Source organism: Saccopteryx leptura, chromosome 10, assembly GCF_036850995.1.
Source record: "Saccopteryx leptura isolate mSacLep1 chromosome 10, mSacLep1_pri_phased_curated, whole genome shotgun sequence".
NCBI classification, from domain to species: domain Eukaryota; kingdom Metazoa; phylum Chordata; class Mammalia; order Chiroptera; family Emballonuridae; genus Saccopteryx; species Saccopteryx leptura.
The window spans coordinates 1,989,714-2,007,667 of NC_089512.1; the positions used below are offsets into that span (position 1 = coordinate 1,989,714).

At 54.8% G+C, this 17,954-nt stretch overlaps 1 protein-coding gene across 1 annotated transcript in view; it reads left to right on the forward strand.

Moving 5' to 3' along the window:
* Window positions 1-17,954, forward strand: part of CNTN6 (contactin 6) — a 115,947-nt gene that overhangs the window by 57,735 nt on the left and 40,258 nt on the right. Inside the window, 4 exon segments of the mRNA XM_066351665.1 lie at window positions 6,924-7,108; window positions 10,113-10,249; window positions 12,138-12,267; window positions 13,871-14,021. Of these exon segments, the coding sequence (XP_066207762.1) occupies window positions 6,924-7,108; window positions 10,113-10,249; window positions 12,138-12,267; window positions 13,871-14,021 (603 nt within the window).

Sequence of the window (17,954 nt, forward strand, 5' to 3'; positions counted from 1 at the left end):
AAGCGTCCAATGAGAGAGAAGGAGACACGTGGGAGCCAGAGCCGGACGTGTGCAGGCGTGTGCAGGTGTGTGCAGTCATGTGCAGGCGGTCGCGTCCCCTCACGTTGGGGTCAGCCAGAGTCGGGAAAGGGACACGTGGAAAACGCTGTAACATAATAACGTGTTTTCCACGGAGCTTTACTGCCAAACAAAATACTTAGGGCGGTTTATCCTTTTTGGTATTACTGCCAACATGTTCAGGAAATGATAAAAACACAGGCAGCGAAACCGGAAAAGAAAATTAGCTGCACAATTCATTCCTCCCTTAGAGCATCCCTATCGTCGGGTGGTGATGTCGGTATCCTTTTATGTCTTGATTCCATTCTTGATACAGTTGTTATCGGACGAAGCAGATTCTTTTGTAAAATGCTTTAAAAAAAAATATTTAAAACACAGGGGCGGGCAAAAGTAGGTTTGCCTACTTTCTTGAGTGCGTAAAACAGTTGATGCTTGTATTATTTATTTACTGTGTCATTGGTGTGTATAATAATAATAATAATAATTATCTTTATAATTATTTTGTATCCTTATAATTATTTTGTATACTTCTCATTCAGGTAGTGATGGCGGGTCATTCAGCCCACCTCTGCCCACCCCTGCGTGTACTGTCCACAGGTCACAGGGCGCCCTCTGCACCCTCATCCGTAATGACCGTCGGGCATCGAGCTGCACTGTCTGCCAGGTGTCCTCCAGAGCAGTGGTCCCCAACCCCTGGGCCGCGGACCGGTACCAGTCTGTGGGCCATTTGGTACCGGTCCACAGAGAAAGAATAAATACCTTACATTATTTCCGTTTTATTTATATTTAAGTCTGAACGATGTGTTATTTTTAAAAAATGACCAGATTCCCTCTGTTCCATCCGTCTAAGACTCACTCTTGACGCTTGTCTCGTAAGTTCGACAATTATATTTAAAAATGCCACAGTTTTTACGCCGGTTACATAATTTTATTTTGTGCATTTATCCGTCCCACCCTAACGGCCGGTCCGTGAAAATATTTTCTGACATTAAACCGGTCCGTGGCCCCAAAAAGGTTGGGGACCACTGGTCTGGTGGACACAGACTGTCCTTTTGTTTGGCCTCCATTTCCTGTCTTCATGAGGAAGGTGCAGTGAATACCCTCATGGCGATCTTTTGCCCACACCCGTGTGACCGTCTCAGCGTATTTTAAGAGAATTAGAATGATTGGGTAAAAGGAACCTCACATGCTAAGGTTTCGGAACGTGTCTCCAGCTTCTCCTGAGGACCCGTTGCAGGCGGTGCCCCCTTCAGAGACGGGGGACCCCGCCTGCCGGGACCCCCTTCTGACCTCACAGACACACCCTGAAGCCAACGTCAAACGTTCCCCTTCGTTTTCTTTTTTCACACACGGAACTTGGAATGTCACACTGCTGTTTCTGCAATTAAACTGATTTAAGGCCGTGCAAGTCGTTTCTGGAGAAGACCCCCCCACCCCGCCCCGGAAGCCGCTCTCCACCCCTCCCGTCCCTGTCTGTCTGTCTGTCTGTCACCACCTTCCTCAGGAGACGCGCTCTCCGTACGTGTTCAGGAACTGGCAGGTGCAGGAGAGAAGGGTTTACGTGTCCCAGCTGGAGTCGGGCGGGAGGAAAAGAACCAACATGCTTCTCTCTTCCCAGCTGAGCTCGGAACTTGTCTCTGGAACCCGTATTAGAATCAGAGGCATCTCATTATGTTTTTTAAAAAAACAAAAAAACTCTGATTTCACCCTCTGGCTCTTGGCAGAAAGGAACCCTGCCCACGGCTGAGAACACATTCCCTCGTTGGGTGAAAAAACCGTATTTCCAAGCACACGTTACACATCCCGATAAGGCGACCGCTGTTCTGTCACCACTGAGTTCACGCAGGGGCAGCCGAGGATGACAGCTCAGAGCTCAGTCTCCAGCGAGACCGGCTACGGTCACATCCACAGCTGTTTATTTCTGGAGATAGGGGGCCTGGTACCCAAACTCTCCCACGTCCCAGCGAGTGGGCAGCGGTCGGTCGTTCTGCCTCCCTTAGGAGTGGTACACGGCTGCAGTGAAGCACTCAGCACCATGCCCGACACAATACGTGCTCAACACAGTGTTCCATGGATTAATGATAAAATGATTAGATGTGAACATATCCTGTTGAATGCTTCCTCGATTCCTCCACACAGGAGAGCGTATGGCTGTGAACTCACCCAAGGTCAAGCCCTGTAAATCGGAAGAAACGTCACCTGCAGAGCCTCACCCGCTTTGGACACATTGTCATCTTCTCTGCCTCAGCAGCAGAGCACTCGGATGGTTGCACAGGAGTTTATTTATGGATAGCAGTATGTATCAAGTGGCAATGAAATCCCAGGCGGGGCTGAACGCTGGCCTCCAGAAAGTCCCCCCGATTCTCTCTCGCTTCCGAGGGAAGATGAGCTCCGGACGTGAGCAGGAGAAGCGGCCAGGGCGCACCCAGGCGGGCAGGGCGGACGGAGGACGGAGAGGAAGGAGAGGAAGGACAGGAAGGAGGAGTGAGGGGAGGACGTCTGTTGAGCACTTACTTTCAGCCTCACCTTCTCCAATATGCCCAACAGCCACGGGGAGTCACGGTTGCTATTGTATTATTGCTACTGTTGCCATTCTGTAGACGGTAAGAAAGGTCAGAGAGCTTAGGTGTCCTGCGCTGGGATGTCGGAGGCTGGGTTAGAGCCCAGGCTCCCGGCCTCGGTCCCCTGGGCTGGGTCATGGGCCTACGCTGATGCCGAACAGGTCCGTGACCTGGACACGTACGGTACGTCTGCCGTTTGGGGAAAGGCGTCTGCGGCCACCAGGCCCTTGATCCTGTGCGGACGCCGGGAGGAAGCGGTTCGTTCTCAAACACCGCGTTTGTTCTGGAAGGGAGTGCTGTTCGTCTTCCACATTCCACGCCCTGCACCACGGCCTGTGTGTCGGTGTGGATCGTTCTGCGTGTGGACGTACGTCACCTCGGTGTCAAGGAGGAGAAAACGGCAACGGAAACTTCAGGGAGTCTTCGGATGACAGAAGCTCACGGTCCCCGTTGGTTACCACGGCGATACACGAGTCAGTAAGCTTTCTTTTGGGTTCACCCAGAGACGGGAGGCATTTGCATGCCGTCCCAGAGAACACGCCCGTGTCTCCTCACCCTGCGGGCACACGCCACTGCTCAGGGACACGGCGTCTGTGGCTTTCCACCCGGCTGCGGGAACTGTGGTCTGAAACCGCGGACTCACCCACGTGGGGTGCGGCCCCCCCACGCGTCCCGTGGGAAGACTCCGCCAGCCGCCGGCTCCCAGACGACAAGGAGGTCCTCTGGCCAAGGCCGTTTCCCCTCCCTCCGCAGCGGGGAGATTGCTTTCCTGCAGAACTCATGCATTGATCCCTCGTGCACCCCACCCCCACCCCCGGAGGACAATCTTCTATTCCAGGCTCTTCATATGAATATTTCAAGTCGGGGAAATGCAAGCGGCCGGCGGAGCAGTCTGAGATTTTCCCAGAGGCCCAGCGCGGGATTCCGACTCCAGTCTCTGTGATTATGAACGGCCACGGACCGGATTTCTCTGAAATGAGCTTCGGGGTCAGAATAATCCCCACATAAGCATCTTGGAAAACGAGTTCCCTGCACCAGTTCCCAGGGAAGGACTGGGGACGGCCCGATGTCAGCTGTGGGTGATGGGGTTTAAGAAATCCGGGCGAGAGCCGGCAGCCCCCACAGAGGGCACTGGGCACGGAAAGTTCTGCCGCTGGGCGGGACATAGGGAGTGGAAACAGTGTTCCCACCAGTTAACTTCCAGTTAAGGTGGAGCCAGGCCGGACGGTCAACAAATGTATTCCCGTCTTCAGACGCAATTCCCGGGAAGCTTGCTGGGGGAAGGCACCCTGATGGGAGAAGGGACACAGGTCAAGCTGGTGACCTCGGGGTTTCGAACCCCGAGCATCCCAGTCTGATGCTCTATCCACTGCGCCACCACCTGGTCAGGCCAGTTATCTTTTGTGGGGAAAGTCGGAATCCTGAGGTGGGTGGGACTTGTTCTTTTTGCCCCCCGCTGAACTGGGCCACTTAAAGTGGAGATCCACTTGCTGTGAAACCACGGATACCTCAGCTGTAAGAGGAGGAGGTCACAATAGCTGTGGGGGTCAGTGAGGCGTGGAAGCCTGGACACAAACCCAGCTCCATCCCCGTGAATTACAGGGAGAGTCCATGAAAGCACTGGATGCATTATCCGTGTATGCAGTACCTGGCACACGCGTGGAGTTAGAAACCAGCAGCTGTGATATTGCTACATACATTGTTATTAAATAGCAAGCTCTTCTGTTACTCGATCAGAGATCTAGATATTTAGTTATGTTAAACGTTGACCTCTGTCTTCACACTCAAAAAATAAAACAAAATACTCTGATATAAATATGGGACAATATTCTTCACTGAAATTATGTTTTGTCTGAATGCCTGAGATGAGAAGCTTTTCCTGCTGGATACTTTGCACGTCTCTGTCATAAACTTCAGAGATACACTGTCACCAAAGGACGGAAGGTCAGCGCCCTGGCCGGTTGGCTCAGCGGTAGAGCGTCGGCCTAGCGTGCGGAGGACCCGGGTTCGATTCCCGGCCAGGGCACATAGGAGAAGCGCCCATTTGCTTCTCCACCCCTCCGCCACGCTTTCCTCTCTGTCTCTCTCTTCCACTCCCGCAGCCAAGGCTCCATTGGAGCAAAGATGGCCCGGGCGCTGGGCATGGCTCTGTGGCCTCTGCCTCAGGCGCTAGAGTGGCTCTGGTCGCAATATGGCGACGCCCAGGATGGGCAGAGCATCGCCCCCTGGGGGGCAGAGCACCGCCCCTGGTGGGCGTGCCGGGTGGATCCCGGTCGGGCGCATGCGGGAGTCTGTCTGACTGTCTCTCCCTGTTTCCAGCTTCAGAAAAATGAAAAAAATAAATAAAGAAAGAAAGAAAAGACGGAAGGCCATGCACTCAGACAAGTGTCAGAGCCTCTATTTTTCTCTTTGTCAATGAATTTCCTAAGGAATTTATATGACATGGGCAACACATGCTCATGGTAGGAAAATAATTGAATATCGAGGTTAAACAGAAAGTCGAAAACAAAAGACATTCAAGTCCTCCCCGCCCAGAGGCGCAAACTTTCCCTGTGTTCGGAGACGCAGGACGGGCGTGGTCAGATGCTGCCTCTGCTGCAGAATTCTTCACACGTGGTGAGGACCCTTCTCTGGGAATAAATTTCCCTCCAGAACTGCATTTGTATTTCGTGCTTGTTTGGTTTCCTTAAACTGAGTGGACAGAAATCCCGTTGTCTGAGGTTAATTGTGGGCAGGAACATGGCATTTTCCTAAAATGTCAACCCACTTTGGTGGCAAGGGGCGAGGCTTTTCAAAAGGACAGAAACTAAATTTACGGCAATAATGATTTGATGTTGTGTGAAAATTCAGCGTTTGTCACTACGGTCATTCTAAAACTGAGAGATGGACTCAACCACCGACTGGAGGTGCGTTTTCTGACACATAGGTGTGCTCCTCTACGCCGACACCTTTGATTCCCACAGAAGGCGCTACATCGTTGCCCAATTTAAAAAAAAAAAAAAAAAAAAAAAAGGTTTCCTAGAGTTTTATCTGGTTTCTGGCTTTCTTTGAAGTCTCTCCTGGGTCCTCACCACCAAGTCCCCGGGACGGTTTCACAGCCCAAGCTCCACAGACCTGTCATCCGCAGGGGCCCTGCTTAGATGTTTCTCCCACACTGCTTCCGTTGACTTGAAAAAACCCTCCTTATGCTACAAAGTTGATAATTTGGCTTTTTTTAAAAAATGATTTTGTTATTATTATTCATTTAAAATATATTTAGGATATGACCACGTGGGTCACCTGCCGGTCTACGAGGGAAGGAAGGAAGAGTGGGTTGTGGGGAGGAAAAGGACGATGTCGAGGGAAATGGATCAGGGAGTGATTTCTTGAGTGACTGGCTCCGTAGGGGGCACTGTGCTCTGGTCATTTTATTTATAGCCTGCATTGCTTTAGGCTAGACCGGTAAACAGGAGGCCGTCTATACCACGGTTTACGGGAGCTACTCTTCACAGTTAGGCGTTACATGTATCTATTAAAAAAGCATTCCCATTAGACTAAAGCTATCAGCTACACGATATTAAGCTCAAGTCCTATAAATAAAGGCTCTCTTTACAAACTTTTTTTTTCTTTTAACAAGAGACAAGTTACAATGTAAAGTTATCGCTTACATTCTTGTTGTTTTCCGTTCTGTAAATGAGGGTGATGAGCACAGTTTTCGAGGCTCACAGAGGAGGCACCCCCAGCCCACGTGGACCCACTGAAATCTTGACCCCCTGGGTAGTTCAGCTCACTTGTTGCACATGGGTCAGTGGCCTGCTAGTACTAATTTAGATGTAGAGGAATCTGCATTTCTTTTTTCTTAGAATCTGCAAATACAGAGAGCTTGCCTACTGTTACACGCCATGACCTTCTAAGACCTTCCTGAACACCATGTTTAAGTTGATATAATCTGGTGACTATCTCTGCAGCCTCTTTCTGTTACTGCAACGTTACCAATAGGTTTTTATTATTATTATCTGTGTAGAGTAGACTGCTGTGCTGGTCTGTCAGCAGCGTGAGGGCAGAGGACATGTCGATGTCGGTCAGTCACCAGTGTATCCTCTGATCACGGCCCCGTGGCTGGGCGCCCGGTGGGCCTGCAATGGGGTGCTCTCCACTGTGGTGCGCGTGAACGGGGACGGCTGCACGGTCTGCAGACTAGCCTCGCTGTGATGGATTAATTGGATTTTTTTCCCTTATGAGTTATTTTTTAAGGATGCTCTCGTTTTCGCCCTGCCGCGCAGCAGACTGAACCGGGCCGTGTTCTAACGAGGTCTCGCTGTTCAGTCCAGTCCCCGATATTAGCTGGAGGCGGCTGGACGGAAGGCCAGTGCCGGCGAAGGTCAAGTACAGCGCGTCCCGGGCCACCCTGGAGATCCCGGCCTTCCGGCAGGAAGATGAGGGCCTGTACGAGTGCACCGCCGGCAACCTGCGTGGACGGAACCTGGCCCGGGGCCGCCTCCTGTTCTACGGTGAGCTCTTGGGCGTCAGGGCGCGTGGGGGACGCTCGGGCCTCCTCCTGTTCTACGGTGAGCTCGCGGGCGTCAGGGCGCGTGGGGGACGCTCGGGCCGCCTCCTGCTCTACAGTGAGCTCGCGGGCGTCAGGACGCGTGGGGGACGCTCGGGCCGCCTCCTGTTCTACGGTGAGCTCTTGGGCGTCAGGACGCGTGGGGGACGCTCGGGCCCGTCCCTCCCCGCACACTGGGAGGGTCACTAGGCCGTCGTGGGAACTAACAGCTGGAGGGAGGTGGGGGGAGACGCGTTCAGGGTTAGGAGGCTGCAGACACAGGTTCAGCGGGCGGGCGGTGACTGTTTCTAAAACACAGCGTGGCCCTGGCCGGTTGGCTCAGCGGTAGAGCATCGGCCTAGCGTGCGGAGGACCCGGGTTCAATTCCCGGCCAGGGCACACAGGAGAAGCGCCCATTTGCTTCTCCACCCCTCCGCCGCGCTTTCCTCTCTGTCTCTCTCTTCCCCTCCTGCAGCCAAGGCTCCATTGGAGCAAAGATGGCCCGGGCGCTGGGGATGGCTCTGTGGCCTCTGCCCCAGGCGCTAGAGTGGCTCTGGTCACAACATGGCGATGCCCAGGATGGGCAGAGCATCGCCCCCTGGTGGGCAGAGCGTCGCCCCTGGTGGGCGTGCCGGGTGGATCCCGGTCGGGCGCATGCGGGAGTCTGTCTGACTGTCTCTCCCTGTTTCCAGCTTCAGAAAAATGAAAAAAAAAAAATAAACAAAAATAAAACACAGCGTGGACCTCAGCGTGCTCCTGTGTGTTGTCCAGTGTGTTTCCTCTGCCGCGGAAACATAAGCGGTGTTGGGCGGGAGCGTAGATGTTTACACCCCAAAGGACCACGGGACCCACTTTCACTTCCTGTCAAACACTCGGCCACAGCCCACGGGTATCTTTTTTTTTTTTGTATTTTTCTGAAGCTAGAAACGGGGAGAGACAGTCAGACAGACTCCCGCATGCGCCCGACTGGGATCCACCCGGCACGCCCACCAGGGGCGACACTCTGCCCCTCCGGGGCATCGCTCTGCCGCGACCAGAGCCACTCTAGCGCCTGGGGCAGAGGCCAAGGAGCCATCCCCAGCGCCCGGGCCATCTTTGCTCCAATTAAAAACAAACAAACGGGTTTGTCTCCGTCAGCAGACTCCCTCGGGGGCTGAAGAGAGGTGGTAAAAAAGCACATTAGCTAAGGGTGGTCTTCGAGCCTTCTCCCCCCTCCAGGCCAAAATACAGCCCGGGCGTGAAACTCACCCCTTCCTTTTTTTTCTTTCATCCAGAATAAACTATAAAATATACCGCAGAATTAGCAAAATGGTGCCTTGACATATTCTCAACTCCTCTCCTCAATGCCATGCACCCGTAGGAGAGAACTTATAAAACCTGTGTTTATGTACGGCCCCCAAACTACTTTCTGGGATTACATGTTTGTTTGTGAGACACTAATAATCACTGATAAAGGAACCGGAGGAAAGATGTAATTTCTGGTAAGTAGCGCGGTCTGAGGGATGGTCGTTACCGCACAGGAACGCCGCCAAGTGTCCTGTGGGAAGCAGAAGGCGCCCTGGTTATACCAGTTTCCGTTTCCTTCAGGATTTTCAATTTGGACCTGGAACGGGAACTGCTATTTTATGCAGAGAGCCCGATTCCCCGCTGACAGTTTCTCCGCGGCGGACCTATATGTATGCATACTTACGGTTCCGTGTTTATTCTCTGCAGTAGCTCCTGCTTCTTAAAGAGAAGTCTTTGGAATCGGGCAGCTTTGCCAATAAAACAGTAAGGGTGGAACCGAGGCGTCTCTGAGTGGCACCGAGGTTTTAATGCTTTTGGCTAGTTTTTGCTGCTTCTCACTTTCCTGGTAACTAGACAGAGCAGTATCACCGGGAGGCTAAGCAGGAAACGGAGGCGTCCACCAACCGGACATGGATCCTAAAGCTCTTTCTCCCCCGTCGACACAGCCACTGTCAGTGTCCACAGACGTTTCCGCAAACACCCACTCACGTCTGTCCTTCTCGTAATGAGACGCGGAAATGGTTTCCAGGGACCTTAGAGGTGAGAAGCCCTAGACGAGTTGAGCGAGGCTGCCCAGACCCTATGCTTGTCAGAGCCAGTATGAGAGCTCCGAGCAGCCCGCGGAGCCCAGGCCCCGGCCTCACGCCTGTCGTAGACCCTCAGCCTCCACGTGGCGGCCTCCCACCCACCCAGCATCTCACACAACCACGCTCATCCCGAAACACCTCCTCAGAGCCCACACGTGTCTGTGAGTGAGGGCGAGGGTGATGCCACCTCACACTTCCACGCCCATCACACCAGCTGCTGTTTGCGGCCTCGCTAAGCGGAACTTCCTCGTGTTAGGAAGCAAGGCGTGTCCCAGGCCCAGCCAGGCTCTGAGCCCCTATCACACCCCACAGTTCTCTTTCCCTGCATGAGTCGTGTCCAGGTGGGAGAAGTGGGTCCCCCCCCCCCCCGCTAACAGGCGAAGAGGCCCCACACCACACTCACGCCTCAGGCCACCGAGTGCGATTATGTCGGCTCCGGACACACTACGTGCAGTCAGACCAGATGGACTCACAGGTCTCTGCCCACGGAGGGTCCGGGTTCAGTATACGTGCAGTCAGACCAGATGGACTCACAGGTCTCTGCCCACGGAGGGTCCGGGTTCAGTATGCATTTTCTAGTGTGACCCACGCACCGATAGGCAGCCTGGACCGATCATCTGGCCCTGTTCTGCGCTGGGACCTTTCCCTACAGCTACCTAGTGGCCGCAGCGGTGCATCTGATGACAAATGACGTCTACCTGGTGCCAAAGGCCCGCTGACCCCTAAGACGCGACTGCCCCGTCCCAATGGGAAGCCCCTGCGGTCCCGGGTGCGGCCTGGACCCGGTCAGCCATTCCTACTGACCACGGCCGTCCTCGCCGGAGGGTGATGCCCAGAGTAACTGGCCTGCCCTCTCTGTCTCTCTTTCCGAAACAGCCCCTCCGGAATGGGAGCAGACCATTCAGGACACGTTCCTGTCCATCGACGACAGCTTGTCCTGGGCTTGCAGGGCCAGTGCAAAGCCTGGCCCCCGTTACACGTGGTTCAGGAACGGTGAGCGCCTGAGCCCGCAGGTGAGCCCGCAGGTGAGCCCGCAGGTGAGCCGACCATCGCTGTCACACACTCACCGCCTCTGACGGGAAGTGTTGTCACTCAGAGTGAGTGACAAGGGACACAGGTGGAGTGTTGAGTCGGTATCAGGGAACACCACAGACTCCTCCTCTACATTCATTTAATCCTTAAACAGGCCCTGGCTGGTTGGCTCAGTGGTAGAGCGTCGGCCTGGCATGTGGGAGTCCCAGGTTCGATTCCCGGCCAGGGCACACAGGAGAAGCGCCCATCTGCTTCTCCACCCCTCCCCCTCTCCTTCCTCTCTGTCTCTCTCTTCCCCTCCCGCAGCCAAGGCTCCATTGGAGCAAAGTTGGCCCAGGCACTGGGGATGGCTCTGTGGCCTCTGCCTCAGGTGCTAGAATGGCTCTGGTTGCAACAGAGCGACGCCCCAGATGGGCAGAGCGTCGCCCCCTGGTGGGCATGCCGGGTGGATCCTGGTCAGGCGCATGTGGGAGTCTGTCTGACTGCCTCCCCATTTCCAACTTCAGGAAAAAAAAAATCCTTGAACAAACTCAAAGGGCACTATTACTGTTACCCCTCCCACCCACCCCCAACTTCCACTGGTAAAAACAGGTTGGGGAAGACAAATTATTTCCACAGGTCACATACGGTCGGTGATGGATTTACATTCCGATGTCACCATCATCATCGACAGTTAACACCCACCGAAGTCGCCCACAAGACGGGTGTGTTCACTCTCTCCCCACCCCCGACACCAGCACAGCCTCACGACACGCTCAGGAGAGAGGCGTGGCCACGATTTCTTTACGCAGGCGAAGAGCAGTGGTTTGACAGAAGTTCAGTCGCAGCCGCGAGGGCGTGTTAGAATCAGGGTTCCGACTCTGGGACCGTGGTCTTCACCCCGGCCCAGGGGCTTGCTGGTCTGAGGCCCCACGGCTCCGTCCAAACACAGGAGAGGCGGCGAACCCGGTCCACTTCCCACACCCTCCGTCTCCAGCTGCGTTAGTGACAACACCCAGAAAACGAGGCAGGGCTGTCCCGTCCCCGTCAGAGGATCCCAATAACTGTGTCCATTCTCCACTCTGCCGTGCACATGGGGACTCCGCTGGAGACCCAGACACGTCTGCGGTTCAGAAGCCGAGCGCAGTGAGAGGCTTTGTTCCCGGCTGCCAGGGAGCTTTCTCCCCGGGGGGCCTTTTCCCAAAGTTGGACATCTCAGCTCCCTGCCCCCGACCTCCTTTACCTTTGGAGGTGGGCAACTGTCACCCTGAACTATTCAGTTTTAAGCTGTATTTGCAATGTTAAACGATTTCAGAACATGTACACCCCACACGGGACTTGCTCCGGGGGAGGCTGTGGGAGCAGCACTTGACAGCTGACCGAGGAAGACAGAACCCAGGTCCTGCACCTTCAGACTCGATTAGAAAACTATCCTCTGACCACATTCCAGACTCTTTGGTTTTTTGTTTTGTTTTGTTTTTTTTTGAGACCTCAGGTCAGAAAGGCGAGGGGGAATTCTAACCATAAAGCCCGTGTCTAATATGACCGCCAACACGCTTTCTGCCACAATTGGATGGGTGGCAGTTTCCAAAACACGCATGTCCTCCGTAACAGAAACTGAACACACATGCTCTGCAGATAACGCCCGTGTTCAAAGAAACGAGGGGACCACCAGTACGCTGACCGCTCAGATGACACTGGGCACCTTCCCTTTATTTTCTCTTTAACGTCAGAAAGCTGCCTGGGGTCCTTCAGGACGGGCAGCCGTCTCCCTGAGCACCAGCTCCCGTCCCCACGCACGGGTGGCACACACGTCATAAAGGACTCTGATGAGAAAGCGCCGGCGTGACCATTATAATAACGTCTTTACATGGCTCCTTTTCTCATTAGGAGAGAATTCACATAGGCAACGGGACGCTCACCATCGCTCTGCTGAACGTGTCAGATTCCGGCATCTACCAGTGCGCCGCCGAGAACAAGTACGGGGTCATTTACGCAAACGCGGAGCTGAGGGTGTTAGGTGAGTCGTTTCTGTTTATAACCACAAGATCCAAATAGACATGTTAGCGAGCTACGATTATGCGTATTCTGAACCCAATTATTCTGTAAATTAGATGTCGTTTTCCCTTGAAATAAGGGGAAATGTCTAAACTAGCTGTTAGGAACTGCGGGTGATGTTTACTCTGCCCGGGGCGCGCAGGAGGCCTCCCGGAGGACGCCCCGCGTCGGCTGTGCCGCCAGACAGCAAGAAAGCGGCTTCTCCAACGCCCATCCCGGCCGCGGTGTCAGAAAGAACCGTCAGGAATGTGTTCAGCTGTGAATAAAAAAGCTAAGAAGCCTGACCAGGCGGTGGCACAGTGGACAGAGCGTCAGACTGGGACGCAGAGGACTCAGGTTCGAGACCCCGAGGCCGCCGGCTTGAGCGCGGGCTCATCTGGTTTGAACGCAGGGTTGCTGGCTTGAATGTGGGATTATAGACGTGACCCCATCCATGGTCACTGACATGACCCCATAGTCGTTGGCTTAAGCCCAAACGTCACCGGCTTGAAACCCAAGGTCACTGGATTGAAACCCAAGGTCACTGGCTTGAGCCCAAAGGTTGCTGGCTTGAACCCCAAAGTTCAAGATAGATGATAGATGATAGATATAGATGATATAGACCAGGGTGTAGCCAACCTTTTTATACCTACGGCCCACTTTTGTATCTGTCAGTAGTAACATTTTCTAACCACCCACCGGTTCCACAGTCATGGTGATTTATAAAGTAGGGAAGTCACTTCACTTTATAAAATTTATAAAGCAGAGTTACAGCGAGTGAAAGCATATAATAATAATTACTTACCAAGTACTTTATGTCAGATTTTCGCTGAGTTTGGCAGAATCAATCTTTATAAAACGACTTACTATAGTTAAATCTATCTTTTTATTTATACTTTGGTTGCTCTGCTACCACCCACCATGAAAGCTGGAGCGCCCCCTAGTGGGCGCGAGGGACCAGGTTGATGACCACTGGCAGGCGGTAGGGACTATGTTGACCACCACTAGGGGGTGGTAGGGAGCAGGTTGATGACCAATAGGGGCGGGAGGGACCAGGTTGACCACCACTGATATAAACAGATATAGACATAAGAAGCTATCAGCTCAAAGAGACTTGATTTCGCTGATCAGGGTGGAAGTTCCCTCTTCTGTCTCCTGGGGACCACGCTCTCCCCTGTGCTGGGAGCTCCGTACAGCAGGTAACTTTTGGGAACTTGCTTCCTTCCTCGCCCCACTGGCATTGGGCGCTGCAGTGATCAGCACCACAACCAGGTTAATTATCCTCACTCACTGACGCCTACTTTGTGCCGGGCAGATACGCCGGATCTGTGGTTCTGATGCAATCTCATTTAATCCCCACACGAGACTTCCGATGATGCTGTTGTCACCTCCAGTTTGCAAATGGAACCAGAGGCTCCACCAAAGCAGAAGTCAGTCACTGGCCCCGGAACCCCGAGTTTAGCGAGAGACAGTGTTCTAGGTATCGGTGTTAGAGTCCCCGAGCACACCAAGCGGCATCTTGCACCACGACAGGCCAGTTATGTGAGTAATTGAGCGATATATTTTTTAAATCTTTTTTTTTTTAGCGTCAGCTCCTGATTTCTCCAAAAACCCCGTTAAGAAGAGTTCGGTGGTTCACGTTGGCGGAGACATTGCCATCGAATGCCAGCCCCACGCCTTCCCGCGGGCCACCGTCTCCTGGCAGAGAGGGGCGCAGAGCCTCAGGCAAAGCAGGAGGTACAGCCATCTTCCTCTGCGTGGTTTAATGGCGTAACATATTTGGTTAATGTACATTCCCCCAAATTCTTACAGCTTATTACAGGGGCTTCCAAAAGTCCCTCCCCTCTGACCAACCTACAACTGCATATCCAGAGACCCAGGACTTTCTCACCTGACAGTTGAAACAAAACTTGGCACAGCCAGGACCTGCCCACGTAACTCGGCTACGGCGCCCTCCACGCGAGGGCTTGTGATAGATGTAGTTTTAAAAGGTTTTGAAGGCCTCCCCGTTGGCCCAGCGTGAAGAGACTCTCCTGACCCTGCCCGCTGAGAGGTCAGGGAGAAGCACGTGGCCCAAGGGGGGAAACATTTGAGCTCGCACACCTGGCCTTGTGGTGTCGGCATTCTCACACAGGTGTTGTCCTTGTGACCTCGTGACGGGATGGGGTCCCCACATGAACCTCTGCAGAGCGGCTTCCCCAGGAAAGGGGGATCCTGCTGTCCGTCCGTCCTCCCTGGCTGGGTGCAGGCGTGTCTCCCAGGACAGTGTGGACAGAGCGGAGCGGGTGTTTCTCCCCACGTGTTACACGTTTCATTCCGTGGTGGTTGTGGAGCCCTAAACATCTGCAGGTGACGAGCCTGCAGCTGCAGCTCTGTTCGGTGAGCACGCGTGTTGCGTGTGGCCAGCGGCGCAGGGGGCTGTGTTCAGAGTGAGCCACTGCGCTCAAGGTACGTAACTGGTTCCATTGGAGGCGTCCGGAGGTCACATGCCAGCCGGGCCTGGCAGGTCACACGAATGAAGGGGGCGAGTCAGGTGAAAGAAGGGACCAGGGAGACGTGACAAAAGTGGGAGCCTCTCGGTCTTGGAAGACAGGACTCGGCTGGAGAGGGACGCTGGTACCTGGAGATGTAGGAGCCCGGGCGCTGTGAATGATGTTGTGGGAGGGAGGGAGGATGGAGGGAGGGAGGGAAGGAAGGGAGGGAGGGAGGGAAGGAGGAGGGAGGGAGGGAGAGGGGGAGGAGGAGGGAGGGAGGGAGGGAGGGAGAGAGGGAAGGAAGGGAGGAAGGGAGGGAGGGAGAGAGGGAGGGATGGAGGGAGGGAGGGAGAGAGGGGAGGAGGAGGGAGGGAGGGAGGGAGGGAAGGAGGGAGGGAGGGAAGGAGGGAGGGAGGGAGGGAGGGAGAGGGGGAGGAGGAGGGAAGGAGGGAGGGAGGGAGAGAGGGAAGGAAGGGAGGAAGGGAGGGAGGGAGAGAGGGAGGGATGGAGGGAGGGAGGGAGAGAGGGGAGGAGGAGGGAGGGAGGGAGGGAGGGAAGGAGGGAGGGAGGGAGGGAGGGAGAGAGGGAGGGAGGGAGGGAGGGAGGGTTTCCAGCACTGGGCCGTGGACACACCTGCATGGGGAAGGGACACTTGGCTCTGGGCTGTAGCCTGCCGGGTTCTGTCCACTGTAAAGTTTCACTGTCACTGACGCTGGCTCCCCATAAAGTGTAACTACCTAGAGAGGGTAGAGAGACCTCTAAAGAAGCCTCTTCAGAGGAATCTCACTGAATCGCCTGCTGATAAAGCACAGTGTCCATAAGTCCTCGCTGAAAGTCCCCCCAACACGCGGCCAGAGGGCACTCGTTCCGGCTCGTAGAGGACAAAGCTGCAGTGTGACGTGAGCCCCGCTAACAGGCAAAGAAGCCCCACACCACACTCACGCCTCAGGCTACCGAGTGCGATTATGTCTGCTCCGGACACACTACGTGCAGTCAGACCAGGTGGACTCACAGGTCTCTGCCCACGGAGGGTCCGGGTTCAGTATACTTGCAGTCAGACCAGGTGGACTCACAGGTCTCTGCCCACGGAGGGTCTGGGTTCAGTATACGTGCAGTCAAACCAGGTGGACTCACAGGTCTCTGCCCACGGAGGGTCCGGGTTCAGTATGCATTTGCTGTTTGACTCTGTGATTTCCAGTCAGTCCACTGAATTTCCTGATCACGTGGATGGCCGCAGGTCCAGCTTATAGAAACCTGTCCAGATTTCAGAGTAGGTATGATCACAAGACACGTGCTCATGAGCCTGTGACCTTGGGGGGTTATTCCTGGAGGACACAAGGACATAAGGAATGAAAGCGTCCATGTCGGGGACACGCTGTCTCTTCTAGACACGTGCTCCACGATTTAAACAAACTCCTTTAAAATGAACTTATTGTTATTACTACTGGACTTGTCGTCATTGCTCCTGCCATCCCTGTTGTCCCTGCAAAATGGACACAGTCCTCCAACCAGTGGATCCCAAGTGACCCAGCCAGCAAACGCGAGCTGGGGAGAGGCCGTGGTCGCCGACCCCTGGGTCAGGTGCCTCCACAGCTCACAGTCCAGTCTGGGAAGGCTCGTCCGAAAAGGAAATGATGAGAGACGAGTAAAAGAAACAAAGTGGAGCCAAGGTCGTCTTCTCAGGAAATGGCTCTGTGTCAACTGGATGCCACATATCAAAAAAAGGATCTAAACACCATCCTTATACCCTTCCTAAATAAAAAACAACTCAACAGGAGTTAGAGACCCGAATGTAAAACACAAAACTATAAAACTCCCAGGACACAGGAGGAGGAGACCGAGATGACTTGAGTCTGGCGATGACTTTTCCGACACAACGCCAGAGGCAGGTCCACGTGAGGAGCGGGCGGAGCCAGACCTCGTCCATGAAAACGAGAACCCTGCGCCCTGTGGAGCACCCTGTGCTCTGTGGAGCACCCTGCACTCTGTGGAGCACCCTGCACTCTGTGGAGCACCCTGCGCCCTGTGGAGCACCCTGCGCCCTGTGGAACACCCTGCCCTCTGTGGAGCACCCTGCGCCCTGTGGAGCACCCTGCGCCCTGTGGAGCACCCTGCCCTCTGTGGAGCACCCTGCTCTCTGTGGAACACCCTGTGCCCTGTGGAACACCCTGCGCCCTGTGGAGCACCCTGCGCCCTGTGGAGCACCCTGCCCTCTGTGGAGCACCCTGCGCCCTGTGGAGCACCCTGCCCTCTGTGGAGCACCCTGCGCTCTGTGGAGCACCCTGCGCCCTGTGGAGCACCCTGCGCCCTGTGGAGCACCCTGCGCCCTGTGGAAAACCCTGCGCTCTGTGGAAAACCCTGCGCTCTGTGGAACACCCTGTGCTCTGTGGAAAACCCTGCGCCCTGTGGAGCACCCTGCGCCCTGTGGAACACCCTGCGCCCTGTGGAAAACCCTGCGCTCTGTGGAACACCCTGTGCTCTGTGGAGCACCCTGCGCCCTGTGGAGCACCCTGCCCTCTGTGGAACACCCTGCCCTCTGTGGAGCACCCTGCGCCCTGTGGAACACCCTGCGCCCTGTGGAGCACCCTGCGCCCTGTGGAGCACCCTGCGCCCTGTGGAGCACCCTGCGCTCTGTGGAACACCCTGCGCTCTGTGGAAAACCCTGCGCTCTGTGGAGCACGCCATGGAAAAAGTCACGTTTGAAAAGAAAATATCTGCCAAGGACGGCCGCTAACATGCGGTCACCAGACGGTACTAAGACCCTTACACCTCCACGGTAAGAAAACAGCCGCTCTACTGAACAGCGAGGTGAAGACCTTCACAGACACCTCGGCCAGGAAGAGTCACAGGCGGCAAACAGGCGTAGGACAAGCTGCTCCCCAACACACACGTCGTCGGGGAAACACAGATTAAAACAACAGGGACAGACGTGGACATGCCTGTGACAGTGGCGGGGACGCCGGGCGGCAGGGACCTCGCTCGCCGGTGACGCAGGAGGAGACAGAGCGCGGCGGACGTGCTGGAAGACAGTGTGAGGGTTTCTCACAAAACCGAACATCCTCTTCCCACCCACCCTCCTCACCGTACTTACCCAAACAAGTGGAAAAGGCACATTTACACGAAAGACCTGCCCCTGGATGTCTATAACAGCTCTGTTCCTAAGTGCTCCACCTCTGGAAGCCACCCAGACGCCCTT